The sequence below is a fragment of the Corvus kubaryi genome, unplaced genomic scaffold (genome assembly GCF_017639235.1).
Source record: "Corvus kubaryi isolate FWS band 111438036 unplaced genomic scaffold, C.kubaryi_AGA036_p1.0 37334, whole genome shotgun sequence".
In the NCBI taxonomy this organism is placed as follows: Eukaryota; Metazoa; Chordata; class Aves; order Passeriformes; family Corvidae; genus Corvus; species Corvus kubaryi.
The window spans coordinates 25,527,208-25,543,242 of NW_024581108.1; the positions used below are offsets into that span (position 1 = coordinate 25,527,208).

General features: G+C 49.7%; 1 protein-coding gene across 4 annotated transcripts in view; it reads right to left on the minus strand.

Annotated features, from left to right (window-relative positions):
• Positions 1-2,411: 2,411 nt before the first annotated feature.
• Positions 2,412-16,035, minus strand: part of NEGR1 (neuronal growth regulator 1) — a 192,322-nt gene continuing 178,698 nt past the window's right edge. For all 4 annotated transcript variants that reach the window (XM_042030999.1, XM_042030997.1, XM_042031001.1 and 1 more), the window contains one exon: positions 2,412-5,659. In XM_042030999.1, the coding sequence (XP_041886933.1) occupies positions 5,535-5,659 (125 nt within the window). In that variant the 3' untranslated portion in view covers positions 2,412-5,534. The remainder of the gene's footprint in view (positions 5,660-16,035) is intronic.

Genomic DNA, 16,035 nt, shown 5'->3' on the forward strand with positions numbered 1-16,035 from the left:
CACCTCTCAAAGGCTGCCCCTCGCAGCCAGGATTGCTCACCCTCAGAAGAGGAGAGGCTGTTTTGTATTTTAAAAAGCTACAAAACAGAGGGAGGGGGGCCTGGCCCTGCCATCCCATCCTCAGCCGCCCACTGGAAAATGAGGCTGCTGCTGCTCCATCTTGGCTTGGAGGGTTATTCTCACTTGGGGTGCACATTTAAGTGGCTGTCGTGGGGGTTAATGGGACGAGTGTGCTTCTGACTCTAATGGGGCTGGGAAGGGGACAAGCTCATGTTACTGCACAGAAATCACAGCGTGTCATGTGCCAGCTGTGTTGGGTTTGGGATGAGAAACCCTGAAGAGAGGGACGGATGTGCATTAGGAGAGAACAGATTTCCCCCTCTGGATACCAACTGGAATATAGATCATCATGCAGGCAGTTTGTTAGCTGGCAGCTGGGAAAGAGGATGGGCATAATGAGTGTTCCAATACTTGGCTGATAAGGGGAATTCCTGTGGCTGGAGCTGCACTCTGCTGTCCCCTCCCTGTCTGTAAATTCGGGCTGCTGCAGAAGTGCCACTCCTGGTGCTCCTGGGCCGCGGTGGCCCTGCTGTCCCTGTGCCGGGGGCGGGGGCACTGGCAGTGAACGTGGGATCACTCTGAGCTGGGCTGGTTTTCACTGCTGTTTTTGGGAGGGCTCAGAGTCCACTGTGGGAGAACCCAGGCCTGCTCTGAGCCAAGGAGAAGGTACCTGTCACACTCCTCCCATCTCCAGGGTGGCTGTTGGAATAAATTCGAGCAAACCCTCGGGGGTAACTCTGGCAGTGGGGAGTTATGGAGCCAGCACTGTGGGACTGATCTGCACCCCTGGGCCCCCTGGGCAGAGACCCCAGGGCCTCTCCCAGCTCATCGCAGCCAAGGGCAGAGCAGCTGGGGTGAGTGGGAACCGCTCCTCCCTCATCCCATAATGCGGATTTTCATCCTGCCGACTGATGGGAACGCTTCATATGCCCTAAAATATGAATGACTGAAAACTAGGCTTATGAGAGGTGGCAAATATGCTGATCTCCACATTTTTAAACAGGAGAGTTTTCTAATAAAAAGGAACCTTGGAGCTCCTCATGAATTAGGCATCAGGCACTGGGAACAAACAGCGCTGAAGGTGCCCCAGTGAAGCCCTTGCTCACACAGAACTCTGAGAGCAGGATTTGCTGAGAATCCCTTCCCCATCAGCCCGAGACCTTTGTGCACTGCCTTGCCCTGGCTGTTTCCAGGTAGATTATGGACTTTCCTGGCTGCAGAATAAATCCCTGCCCTGCCCTCGGAGTGCAGTGAGGGAACACAAGCAAGGACCGACCCCAACCCCAACACAGCCCGGCCATCGTCCCTGCCCCGCCACGTCCCTCCTCAGCAAGGCCAAATTCAAAGGACTTCCTCCCTTCCATGCCAACACTGATTCCTCTGCTCTCAACACTAAGGCTGAATGAAGAATTTTTAATTCCTGTTCTTTAAATTCCCTTTTTCTGTCAACATTTCCTCATTTCAAAGGATCCTGTGTTGCCAGCTGCAGCATGGCAGGAGGGTGTGGGTAGGTGGCTCCACTCCCACAGCCCTGTGGGACTGGGGAACACCCAGACCCCTCACTCTGTCCCAGCTCCAAGGGATGTGGGTGTGCAGGGGGACATGCGAGAGGATGTGGCAGTTCTTGGTGGCACCACAGCACTGCCACCCCACGGCAAAGCCCGCACTGCCCGTGCTGGAGTGTCAGGATAAACTTCATCCTTTCCCTTCTCCTCCTCACACATGGCAGTTCATGCAAGGATTTTTAAATTACTGAAGATTCTTTTTAAAGAAATGCTTTCCCCCCTCATTTTTTTTCTCCAAAGAAACAAACCCCTCCATGGCAGCTGTGAAATATGGATTATTTACCTCCAGACTGGGCACGAGGCGGATCCAGCCTTAGAAGTAAATGCATATTTAGTCTTTAAGGCATATTTATCCATGTAAATACATATTTTGGTATACACATTCTTCAAAACACAGTTCTGTGGACTCAGTGGAGGTTTTGGTAGCAGAACATTTGCCATTGTCTATCTCGAACACTTGCTCAGAAAATGTGCAAAAAAAGCAGCTGTCACTGTGATGGGTTTAACACTCCTGGATCTTAAAAACAGCATCGACTCTAAAAAAAACCTATTGAAAAGCTAAAAAAAGCTGTCTGGCTCCAAAGGATGCTGCCAAGCTACAAACCCTTGAGAAGCTGCATTTGTTCCCAAGTTGTGAGACATCCCTCAGCTGAGTATCAGCACAGTTCCAGGGCCAGCAGTTGTGTGACAGCAGTGTCACCGCTCCGTGTGGGGACACAGCCCTGAGTTACTGCACAAGGAGGACCTTCCAGACTGGGGGCTTCCAACGTGACAACAACCCTGATGGAAATACTCAGCTAAGCCTTTTATTTTCATGTGGGAAAGGTGGGAATCAGTAGTCAGATTGGCCCGGCAGACATGAACAGGGTGGGTCTGAACTCTGAGGAAGCGCAGAGCAAACCTTCAAACAGCTGCCCAAACTGCAGCCCACAAATGACAGCGTCGGAACCAGGTGGTCCCTCCCAGCCCCAAACACCCTCCCACCCCACAGTCCCTGGGACGTGGCTGTGGTCACTCTGCTGCCCATTTTGGGAGCACAGATCCCACCCGGCCTGTCCCACCCCAGCTCAGTGCACGGAGCACGTTCACCAGAGCCAGGTGTCTTCATGTGACCCTCTCTGCCTGCAGCCCCCGTCCTGCCCAAATCCAGGCTGCAGAGCCCAGAGCAGCCCCTGGCCCCGGCAGCCTCTCGCTGCCCCTCACACACACCCAGCCCTGCTGAGCTCCCAGCACACTCCTGCCTCACCAAAACACCCCTGGCACCCAGACATGGCTCCGAATTCTGCTGTTCTCGTGGGTTTGGTTTTTTTTCTTTTTGGACTTGACAATAATGATGTCCCCTCAAAGTGAAAATCAAACGTGGGACTGGACATCTGTGTCACCCAGTGGCTCTCCCTGGTGCGACTGCAAACATTCAACACTTCACTGTATATTCTTTTTTCGTATTTAATAAAGCTGCTGATCATTCTATTCTGTTGCTGGAAAGATCAGGTTCCGAATATCAGGAATCACTGGAATGCAATATATCACTGGAATGCAGGATTTGATCCAGCCACAGTATAGAACCCTCTCCCAGTTTTACATGTGTGGGTTGGGTCATCCATTTCCTTATTTTTTCGTTCATAAAACCGCACTGACACAAGACTTCCTGCAGCACCACTGTTTCTAGTGAATGGATTCTAAAATAGAGCACTTTAAAGCTGCAATACAAGAGAGATCGGGATATCAGGACTGATAAACTCATTTGAGTTGAGGTTGTACCCTTTCCTTGCAGAATGGGTTTAGTCATGTTATTCCAGGTTTTAAAAAATGCCACATTTCTGAAAACAGCAACTGCTTGGCACACGGCTGTAAATAAAAGAGAAAGAATACAATCTGTCACTGAACACATGCAAAGTGACCCAGGACGTTTTATTGCCATCTTTTGGAGCCAACATCTCTCTGTTCCTGCCCCTTCTCAGCAAGGATAGCAGAGGCACTGCGGGTTCTGGCTGCACACTGGCCTGGGACAGTTCAGATGGAGCCCAGAAAACCCAAGAGTGCTCCTTGCTGGAGAAATGGGATCTCTGTGCTGAGCTTGGGCCTGCTGAGCATTCCCAGCGCTCACCTGGTGCTGCTCACTGCCAAAACCTGCTGTGAGGAGAAAAAATGGGGAACTGGGAAATTTGTGTCACCTACTGGAGCTCAAACACGGAACCTGGGAATGATCACAGTAAGAGTGGTGCTGTCCCACCCCAGGCCAGGCTGGATGGGCTTGGAACAGCCTGGGGTAGTGGAAGGGTCCCTGCCCATGGCAGGGGTGGGGTGGGATGGGATGGGCTTTGAGGTCCCTCCCAACCCAACCCAGTCTGGGACCCTGTGATAATGATTTTGTTATTCCTGCTCTCAATAGTTGTTTGTGAGCAAGTCAGGAGCTCTTGGGGTCACCAGGGGACCTGGTGTCCCAGGGCTGCTGGCCACGGTCACCCCAGTGAGTTACACAGGTGGCAGTTTTCAGTCAGGTGTAAACTGTGAGCAACACTTCACACCAACACTGTCCAGGGGGTTTAAAGAATAAAGTACCATTATTCACTGTTTCTGAGCTTGATCCTTCAGTGTGTGACAGGAGTGTCCTCTCGAGGGCTGCAGCAGCAGGGGGTGGCATGTGAGGGCTGGGAGGTGACAGCCCTGCCCAGGGGAGCAGGTCCCCACCTGTCCTGCCTGTCGAGGTGGCTCTCTTGAGGATGGCCACATGCCCTCAGTAGTTACTGGAGCACCCTCGCTGCCACAAGGATATGTGTAGATACAAAATTCTGCCTGATACCCCAGGGATTTGCAGGTATCTCATGGTCCAAAGCATCCTTTATCATTGCTAAATCAGCCAAACCAGTACAAAATTAAGTGCAAGACAAATACCAATTCACATCGGCTTTGCCAGTAATACAAAAGGGACCATCCTGACATTGACAGCCAGGTGGGAATTTGGCTTTAGGGGGACTACGGGAAACGTTCCTACATTCAAAAGATGCCACAAAATAATTTGAGTTCTGTTTTGGAATGGGAAATGTCGTTTTTACAGAGGTCACCTACTTGTCAGTGGTGGTGGAGGGAGGAACAAAAAGGAGTTGGTGCTACCCTTGACCTAAACCCTCCCCCTGGAGGGGGGAGATTCTCCTCGGAGCCCCTAGCACCTTTGTCCTCACCGAGAGATTCCTTATGCTCAAAAGGATGCTTCAGCATTTCCCAAAACACATTCCAGATTTGTTGGAGAGGAAGAGGAAAGTCGTGTTTCATGAAGGCACAACCATGCTGAATTGGCAGGAAAGAGGGAAGAGAACAAAAGCAGTACTGCGCAATGCAGTTATAGTACAAGGCTCATTCTTGAAACCTGAATATCATGCTAGAAGAAAATCTAGATATGTGTAATATTTTGAAGAAATATTTTGAAGGCAATATTATTTGATTTTTTTTTTTAACTCAAAAAAGAACAAATGTTTCTGTGTAAATGTGGATAGGATGCTAGTTGAGAAGGGAACTGAATGTTTGTATTGCAGCCTTAAAGAAGCACATTTTTACTGCAATATCCTTTTTTTGTAAACTACAGTCTGCGACTCAGCAGACCATGACTGAATGCTTCTGAAAACTTGTCGATTACAAACATGAAATCACAATTAATATCCTCTAAAAGTAATTTCAGAGTTCTCACGTCTTAAAAAAGGACAATGTGTACTGCTCCACAAGGTAATGCAGCTAATCAAAAAAAAAGGAGTCGAATTAAAGTATTTACATAATGAGCAATTCTACAGAAGGCGATCATCCCCATGTAAGCACTGATTATATCCCACGCTGCTTTTAACAAACTCTACCAGATTGGATCCAGTCATCAGCACTTTCAGAGAATCCTTAAAAGCCTTTTATGGGTCTTTACATTTAGTGCAGAATGATGTTCTTCAGGTAGAATATGCTGCTGAGGGAGGACAGCGCCAACACCAGGGACCAGCAGGAGAACAGCACCTCGGCGTCCCCGGTGATCCCGTACTGAGCTGTGCTGGGAGCTGCAAAGACAAGGAGAGGGGGTCAGTGGCACTTCCCACTCTCAGCCCCCCACATTCGCAGTCTGCAGGAATTGTTCTAAGCTGCCTCTCAGGGCAGCAGCAGAATTCCTCTGAAAAGCAGAGGAAATGCTGCGAGCGCGGCCCGGCCCTGCTGCCACCCCGCCCAGGGAATATCCCTGCTTGCTCCAAGAAGAGGAATTGTTTTTAAGGCAAGCATTCAAAAAGGGGAGTGCTTCGTTTTTAACCAGCTGAATAATTGATCCGTTTTTAAGTTACTGAGCATTAAGATCTGCAGTGCAATCAATGAGAGCGGACTGGATTGAGCTCTCGTGGAAAACAGCTCGTTTTCTGCCTAACTCCAGAAGCCAAAGTTTGACAACTGTGCTCAGCTAAAGACATTAATACTTATTTTGAAGAAATTGTATTTATTTGTTTACCACAAAGTCTTTCTCGAATTCCTGGGTAAATACACACTAAGTGCAAAGAGAGGGGAAATACAAGAAATCAGTGTTGAGAAGCAAGGGAGGAGCTGATCCCTGGGACTGGGCTGGGGCAGGAATGGACCTGGGAGAAGCCTTGTCCTTGAAAGGACAAGGGGAGCAGCCTTAAGGTGGATGAGTGTTGATTTAGGTGGGATATTGGGAAGGAATTGTTCCCTGGGAGGGTGGGCAGGCCCTGGCACAGGGTGCCCAGAGCAGCTGGGGCTGCCCCTGGATCCCTGGCAGTGCCCAAGGCCAGGCTGGACATTGGGGCTGGGAGCAGCCTGGGACAGTGGGAGGTGTCCCTGCCCATGACAGGGGCTGGAATGGGTTGGGCTTTAAGGTCCTTTCCAACCCAAACCATTCCAGGATTCTATGAAACCCACGGGTTTGGTCCTGGAAAGCCACAGGCAGGAGGAAGGACAAGGAGCTGTTCCCTCACCCTGCACCAAACCCTGTTTGCTTTCACAGGATGTGGCTTCCCCAGTCCCAAGTTCAGCCCAAATCCTGGAACATGAAGGTCCCTTTTGCTTCTGCACAGAACCCTGGAGCTCCATTTTTAGATTCTGACATTCTATTTGGCACAGAGGATGTGACACAACCCGAAATCCTCAGCTTTCCCCCCATGCAGAAAGGTTCAGGTAATAAAGCCAAAACAAAACAAGATTAAACTTGGTTTTGAAGCTTAGTTTAGCAACTGATGACTGTGACTAACTGCAGGCCAGGGCGCTTCCTCTCCTCTCATTAAAAAAGGACTTTCTGTGCTAAGTCAGGATGACAAATCAACCTTTAATTTATTACAAGGGCCGGGCGAGGAAGCTGAAGCATAACACAGGTGCTATTTCATTTTATGGTATGAAAAGAGTTTCCCCAACTTAAAGATAATTTGAGCTACAGTGGCTATAAAAGCGAGCGGAAAATTATGTAAATCTGATTTCCTGCATATGAACCAGCTCTGTCTTTCCAAGGCTTATTAAATCATACCTGGATTGTTTCTGCACAAAGGCACGAGGGGAGTTAATGGGGGGAGAATGCACTGACTTGGGGAGATAATAGAAAAGAGTTACAGTTCCCAAAGCTGCCTAAGCAGGAGAATTGGATGGGAAAGAAACCTGAAGGAGAAGCAAATCTGGAGAAGCTTAATTATCTATTATGATGTCACACTAGGCCTACTGGATGACACACAGCTTCAAATATTGGGCTAGACCCTTAAAAATCCTTACAAATTAATAATCTCCTGCAGACTTCTTCTTTTTCCCCTCAGAATTTTGATTAACTTTTCCTGTGGCTCCCTGAGTTCCTTGCTGGCCAAGCAAAATGCTGTTGCTAGATATTAATAAAATTCCATAGATTTGTGCTGATATAGAAACTTTAAAAATAAACACACCTTTAAAATTTAAAGACTCTTTGCATGGTCTGCTCAGTCCTTGATCTACTCCGAGTAATTATTTTGGGAAGGACTGAGCACTCCTTGCTTTCCTGAGCATTTGCTGTGCAGGGCCGTGCAAGGTCACTTTGTTCTTGGGCTTGGTAATTTTCAAAGCACTTTTTGATGGTTCTCCATGTCAGACTAAACCCTCAGTTTAGGGAAAAATGAAAAGCTTTAAATGTTTGAGAACAGCATAAACCAGATGCTTTTTTCCCCCCACTGAAATATTACCATGTCATTGTTTCACACACACACACGAGCTCCCAGGCTTAATATTTATGCAAGGAGATAATGGTGGAGGAATGTGTGATTAGGCTTTAAATAAAAGCTGCAATTATTTAAGTCTGTGATTACACCTGCAGCCATCCTGGGCATTTCCATAACCTCCATCCCCACCATCAGACAGAGCACGACATCAGAGCTGAGTTTACAGAGAGTGACAGAGCTTTGGGTGCCCGGAGAGGGGAAGGGGAGCAGAGCTTGAGCTGCGCTGACCAGGCTGAGGATTCTCCTCCACAGCAGCTCTGGGTGGCTCTGTGACAGAAACCAGGGTCAGACTGTCTGGGTCCTCCTGTGCTGACCCTTGGGAAGGGGCTGGAGCCCCAGGAGAGGCTGAGGGAGCTGGGAAGGGGCTGGAGAATTCCTGAGGAAGCTGGGAAAGGGGCTCAGGCTGGAGCAAAGGAGGCTCCGGGGGGACCTTGTGGCTCTGCACAAGTCCCTGACAGGAGGGGGCAGCCGGGGGGGTCGGGCTCTGCTGCCAGGGAACAGGGACAGGAGGAGAGGGAACGGCCTCAGGCTGGGCTGGGGAGGCTCAGGGTGGACAGCAGCAGGAATTTCTGCATGGAAAGGGTGGCCAGGCCTTGGCAGGGGCTGCCCAGGGAGGTTTGGAGTGCCCATCCCTGGAGGATTTCAAAGCCATGTGGATGTGGCACTTGGGGACATGGGTCAGGGGTGGCCTTGGCAGTGCTGGGGACAGTCGGACTCTGGTCTGGGAGGGCTTTTCCAACCTGAAGGATTCCATGATTTTATGATCTGGTGCTGCAAATTAACTTCAGAGCCCTGGGAGTGATACCTTGAAGTGCCTTAAAAGAAAGTGAATTTCCATTTAGAAAAAGATTAAAACGAGCTCCATGAACAGCCTGCTGTCTGAAATATCAAATGACCCAGGATTTAGAAGACGCAATGAGTTTAAAATGTCAGCTGCAGCCACGGAGGGGTAATAATTTACTTTCATGCTGCTGGGTAAGTCAAATTCTCCTCAGAGCCAGAGCGGCTGCATCCCTCTGGAAAAGGGAGGAATGGGACACACACGGAGCATCACAGAGGAGCTGGGAAGGGACCCACTGGGGCCTCACGGACTCAGAGTGACTGGGGTTGGAAATTGAGGTTGGAAGGGACTTTAAACATCATCTCAGTGGAAGGAGAAATCCCTGCCAAGGCCGTGGCTGCCGTCGGAGCACGGCCACCACCCAGTGCCAGGCACACCTCGGGTGCCCACGTGCTCTTGTAAGCTCTCCTTTCTTCCCATTTAGAGACTGTTGTACCTAATCCTAAAGTTTTACACCAGCCAGCACTTGCGGAAATATTTAAGACACCGTTAGCACAGATAGGATTATATTCAGACATCTCTCCTGGTGCTGAATAGAAAGGAACAAAGTAATATTATATCAGTATCTCTAATTAATACAAGAGATTAGGAGAAGTGCTATGCTGGAACCCACAAACCAGCATTTCCCAACACCAAGGGCTGCATCAACCAGAAATAATTATAAGCTTTAATGCTGATGTTGTGTAGACAAAAGCACAGACCCCTTTAGGTTGTCTGAATAAGCAAGACTAATTCTGTTAAATGGATTATGCAGGGAGATGTTAATAAGCATTTCATTTAACTATATTCAGGTTAATCATTTACTAAAGGAAAGCCTTAATAAATTGGATTTTTTGGTGCAACATTTAAAATATACAGAGAAGGAAGGAATAAACTAACTCAAGGTCAAAGCAATAAGGCAAAAAAAAAGAGGATGAAAAAGGCTGGGCTGTCAAATAACGTTCTTTTAAAAGAAAAGATGGGGAGATAATGGGCCTCAGAAGGCTCAGAGAGGCCTAGGGATAACATCTCTACATTTTGTTACACTTGAAGCTGGTGGAGGATTTATGGATGTGGAGGAGAAGGTCGACAGTCTATAAAAGACTCTCTTAGGGAGCAGCAGTGGTGATGGGGAGAGAATGCCTGGAGAGCTCCACAACCAGCTCCGGAGCCTTTGGCCAGAGGGAAGCTTGGCAGGAGCAGGGAGAAACCTCCCGCTGTGCCTGGAGGCAGGAAGGACTGGGGAAAGCTTGACCTTGGGACAACAAAACCCTAAAATCTTGTCTGAAAATGAATCATCGAAGACAGGCGGATTTGTTTAGTCTTATGCAAATGCAATCATCCTCAAGGCTGAGTGCCCGAGACAGGAAATGCACTGTGATGGAAAATTCAGGAGTGAAGTTAAATAGATCCGTCTGAAGGAGGAGGCCCTTTTGAAGTGTGCGCCAGATGGAGGCTGTGATTAAACAGAGCTTTGGCCACCATAATAACACTTGGAAATTGCTGGGAATTTCAGTAATGTGGAAATGCCTTTGGACAGTGGCCCTGGGAGCTGAGAGCTGCACGTGGGCACTCGGAAGGTCCTCTCCAGCCTGGTGTTCCTCTGTCCCTGGTGTGGTTTAAAAAATCCCTCCTGTGCTGGCACTGCTGGGACACCTCCAGTGCTGGGGTCAGTGCTGGGGTCAGTGCTGGGCCCCTCAGGACAAGAAGGATATGGAGGGACTGGAGCATGTCCAGGGCAGGGAACGGAGCTGGGAAAGGGGCTGGAGCCCCAGGAGAGGCTGAGGGAGCTGGGAAGGGGCTGGAGCCCCAGGAGAGGCTGAGGGAGCTGGGAAGGGGCTCAGCCTGGCTGGAAAGGGCTGTCCAGCCCTGGCACAGCTGCCCAGGGCAGGGGTGGAAGCTGTAGGGACAAGGATTCTGGCAGGAACAAGGGAGGAATGTCCTATGGGACTCCCCATCCCGCAGCATCACCTACATGAGATATTCCAGCTCAGGGCACAGCAGATTTGGCTCAGTCCATGTCTGGGCAGCCACTCCCTGGGTCCTGGGGCTGCAGTCTGGGGCAGGATCTTGCTTTTGTGTATTTTCTGTCAAGAAGAGCTCAGCACTACTGAGACAAATCTCTCTGAAAATCCTTGAGAAAGGACACAGGGAACATTGCAGAAGTTGTCCAAGAGCTGACTCTGCCCGGTGGATAAGCCAGGGCTGTGGAGGATAAAGCTGGAAAGTGCCAGGTGCTTAACAGAGGGGCTTTATCATCCTCTGAGATGGGAGTGTTGGCAGAAAGATTTCTGCCCCAGAAGAGTGATGGGGTTGATAAGAGAGGGGTGTTATCAGGCCCTGTCCATCAGCATTCACACACAGGGCTGCTGGCAGGGCAGGAACTAGAAAATGAAATGCTGATTTGTCCTTATTTCAAATTTGAATGAATAAAATAGCATTTTCTGAGTCTTAAAATGGAAAAACAGGGACTCAAAGATGATTGCTAGAACTGCAGGAGAAAAAATCAACTGTTTGTTGTGCTGAAATCTGAAAGCTGAGTATTTTAAACACTTGAGCCGTGCCACCAGCAATGTCTTAAAGTGAAATATTACCCCAGTGTGTGTTTGTGTATGCACAGAAAATGAGGCAGAAGCATTTCTTGTTTCAGTCACGAAGACCCCAGTTGGGACATGCCCTGTGTCTAATTCAAACCTGATCTTGATGCTGATTTTGACTGAGGTAAAATATAAAATGTGATACTTACAGGTTGAAAAAAAGAGTCAAGCAATGAACACACGGTAACCATGGCCACCAGCTGTGTAATTCATACTTGTGGGGATCTTTGCCGGGGAATTTGGGTTCCCTGGCTCTGGGAACCCTGGGCCAAGGAGGCAGAAGGAGACATGCGTTTCCCTCCCTGCCCTCCACAGCAGTCGGGGTCACCTTTCCCATTCCCTGACAAATAACTCATGCTAAGTACTATAAACAGCAACAGGCTCATTTCAAACTGCTAAAAATACACCCAGCAGTGGAGATTTTAAAGTCAGATCATTTCTGCTTGTGCGGGTGGTGGGGCTGCCAGCCCCACTGTGCAGTGGCTCCAAGCAGAGCTGTTCAAGGAGCGCTGGACAGCCCCGGGCACGGGGGGCAGCGGGGCTGGGACTGAGGCTCTGGGGGCAAAAGGGGGTTAAGGGTCTTAATTCCTGTTCTCAAACAACTCTCTGGAACAAAGCATTTCCCAAGTCAGCAGCTGCTCAAAAGCACTCAGTGGTACCTGAAAATCCCCGCAGTTCCCAGTCCCTCTGTGGGATCTCACTGTGGTTCCTGCTCAGTCATGGAGAAGAGAAGGCTCCAGGGAGAGCTCAGAGCCCCTGGCAGGGCCTGAAGGGGCTCCAGGAGAGCTGCAGAGGGACTGGGGACAAGGCATGGAGGGACAGGACCCAGGGAATGGCTTCCCACTGCCAGAGGGCAGGGCTGGATGGGATCTTGGGAAGGAATTGTTCCCTGGGAGGGTGGGCAGGCCCTGGCACAGGGTGCCCAGAGCAGCTGGGGCTGCCCCTGGATCCCTGGCAGTGCCCAAGGCCAGGCTGGACATTGGGGCTGGGAGCAGCCTGGGACAGTGGGAGGTGTCCCAGCCCATGGCAGGGGTGGCACTGGTTGATCTCTATGGTCCCTCCCATCCCCAACCATTCCAGGATCCTGTGAATGTCCCTGCATATCCCAGAATCAGAGCAATGGTGCTGCTCCAACAGTGCAGGACAAGCTTTGGTGACAGCTCCAAAAACATCCCCCATTTTCAACCCTCTCTCATTGCTCAGGTGTGTCTTCAATGGAATTTCATTTAGACAGAGATAAACCTGATGCTATGAAACAGAAACACCTTCCCTGAAATACTGCAAGGGAAAAGAATCCCTCGAATGCCTTGATGGGATGAATGAAGTGGGTGCTGAGCACGGAGAGCTCCGAGTTTAACAGGATGAAATAGTACAGCCCTGATGGACTCGGATTCTGCTGCAAGGAATATTTCAAAATCCCGAGAAGCATTTGTGAGGAAAATTACTGTGAGGGAACAGAATAAAATTTGGCTTTATATATCATCCTTTATACTCGAGTCGTGTCCCATTTCTTTGTGTGGCTGAGGAGAGCAGTCGTGTTGGAAAAATGAAACATCTCTGAGGAGCTCTGGAGCGATGGATGGGAGCAGCCTTGAGGAATGAGCTGACTTTGAACAGACAGAGGAGATACGAGCCCTAGTCCTGGGATGAACCCGTGCGTAATGGGATCACCACCTCATCCCCTCCAGCACAGGAGATGGCAGAAATCAGCCAAGGAGCAGGGAATTGATGGCTCTAGGCAGCAGGAGCAGACCCTGTCACCCACGGTCCCAAATCATGGCCCCTGGGCCTTCTAGGACTGTCCAAACACTCCTGGAGCTCCGGCAGCCTCGGAGCTGTGCCCATTCCCTGGGGAGCCTGGGCAGTGCCCAGTGCCCTCCGGGGGAAGCTTTTCCAACCTTACTCAGATGCCTGAGTAAGGTTCAGCCTGTCCCTCCCCTCGTGAGAATCCTCCAGATTTACTGCTCTTGGCACAGTCAGGGCAAAGGAAAGCATGAATCCAGCTTGGGTTTCTGAGTCCAAACCCTGTTGTCTTTTCTGGAAGAAGTGGAATAGCAACAACTGTTGAGGTAGAGGGGAACAGCCACTGGAAGGGATCACTGGAAAGGAACAGGTAAATAATGCATTGTTTCAGGGCACTGTGCAGTCTTCTGCTCACACAACTGCTTTGGGATGGGACGTGTTCAAGGCTGGGACTCCCTCCTCTCCCACATCTGCCCTGATTTTGGGTTCATCTGCAGCAAACAGCAAACCCAACCTTGTTTAGCCTGAAGTTAAATAGAAACCAAGCCTGATGCTGGGTCCTGCCTGGAAGCCCAAAATTAAACAGGAGAATGGCTCAGGATCTTCCACTGGATGTGGCAAACATAGCTTTGGTTAAGGGGACATTGAGAATAAACCATGAAAGTGCCAGAGAAAGCACTGGGAGAAGCAAACCACTCATTCCCATCCCTGTTCCCCCATCCCTGTGTTGCAGGGTGTGGCACAGTTCTCCTCTGTACCCCAGACCAGCAGGTCTGGAAAGGTTCTTGAGGGAAGGAGAACCAGGAAGAGCCGAGGACTGAGGCTCTCCATGGGGGATATTCCCACACCAAGGGATGGGGAAACTTTGGAGTCACCTGCCAGGGTTCCAGGTGGATAAATTCCCCACTCACACGTGGGATGAGCAGCACAACTATGGAGTGAAAACATGGACTGCTGGGAAGCTCAGGTGAGCGTGAAGAGCTCTCGGCTCCTTGTGCAGACAGTTCTGGCAGCCTACAATAACTGCTTCCCTGACAATGTGGCTCTCATTTGTAAGTGTCACATTGGAGACAAGGAAAAGCATTTTAATGTGACAGAAAAATTTGACTTGGGAGCTAATTACTTTAATTTGAGAGAATTTTTGGCTCATCTGCATACTTGACAATTATTTACAACTTACATTGGTAATTAGAGGTTGGGTCTTGTGCTGAAATATTGCAAATGGCTTTGGAGACATTTGCTGATCCTCCTAACTTTGAGAGGAAATGAATTTATTAGTAGTTAATATGTAAAATATTTGTACTTCTGACCTTTTGTTAAACATTCTTCCTATATTTTAAATGATTGGTTGTCAGAGCCATTTTTCTCCAAGTGACGTGTGACATTGTAAATAAGCTCTTGAATTAAGCAGCACATTAAATCTCCGTGTTCAGTGGCAACCTTTGATAGTTCTCATATATCAGGAAGACTTTGTTGGTTCTGCTGTGTTGAGGCAATGTCATACAGGAGCGTGAATGATAATTTTTTCCACTGAACTTTCCAGTTTCTGCACGGTTTCCACATCATTCTTGTGCTCTTGACAAAGGATGTGGAATTAAGCAGGCTGGAACATGATTTCTTGCCTTTTTTTGGTGTATGAGGAAGTAAGTTTTTGGCTGGAAGTGCTGGTAGCCTTTAAGCAAATCTTCCACTGAGGTGGTTGGCAGATGATTTCTAAGATGTGGGGTTTATTCAGCTTTTCTGTTGACTTTCTTAAGCATTTCTGGAAGGTTCCTCTTGGTCATATTTCTGCACAGTACATGTATTCCTCTCTTTTTATAGGAATATTAAAACCCCCATAATCCGTGGAAATTTATTCCCGAACTGCACCAGTAGCCAAGGAATTAATCATCAATAATGTTTTGATTAGAAGAAGGTTGTGGATGAAGTAAATAACAAAGTCCAACTGTTTGCTAATTCCAGAAGTTACAGTGGCACCTTGAATCACAACAGCCTCAGGCTGGGCCAGGGGAGGCTCAGGGTGGACAGCAGCAGGAATTTCCCCATGGAAAGGGTGCTCAGGCCTTGGCAGGGGCTGCCCAGGGAGGTTTGGAGTGCCCATCCCTGGAGGTGCCCAAGGAAGGGCCGGAGGTGGCACTCAGGGCTCTGGGCTGGGGACAAGGGGGGATCCATCAGGGATTGGATCTGGGGGGCTTTTCCAAGCTCAGTGATCCCGGGATTCTGTGAGCTGTGTCATCCCCCAGGTCTGCCCTGTACACCAGCACTGCTCACTCCTGTCCTTTGTAACGGGGTACGGCTTGAATTGAAGGACACAGGAAAAGTCACCCCCGTAAGGGGATCCAGGCTCGCTGGCACCTGAACCAGCCGCCCTCTCTGCAGCACTACAGCGCCTGATGCGCTCAGCAGCAGCAGAACAAAGCAGGTTACCCTGGCAATTCTCCTTTCCCACAGTCAGCAGGCAGTGGCCACCCTTCCTTCCCTGCAGTAAAAAGCGCTGAGCCCGTTCATGAGGGATGATTGCAATTTCCACGGGGCTGTGTATGCAGGGAACAAACGTAACTCATCACTGGCTGAGCTATTTGCTCTTCAGATCCAAGAGCGTTTGTCTCCAGCACTTGACGTGACATTAACTATTCATGGAACTCGAGAGTGTTCAAACACTGCCCGAGTAAAATTGTTACAACTTTTCAACTTGATTGAGATCTTCCCCGAGCCAGACTCTGCCGCAGGGAGCACCCGGCTCTCCACACATCGGGAGCAGGGGAGTGTCCAGGTGCGGGGGCTGGGAGCCGTGGATGCCCCGCAGAGCCGGGCTCCTCCTCCGGACGGAGCCCCGGGAGCTGCCTCGTCTGGCTCAGACGGGATTTAATGCCTGGACATTGCAGTGAGATGATTTCTCACTCTGAGCACACCGTTTGTCACCTGCAGCTGGGTGCTGGGGCTGCCCGGGGGTGGCTCCAGGGAAGGGATCCATCTCCTGTGTCACTGACCCCGCTGAGGGATCCATCTCCCATCCCTGACCCCACTGAGGGATCCATCTC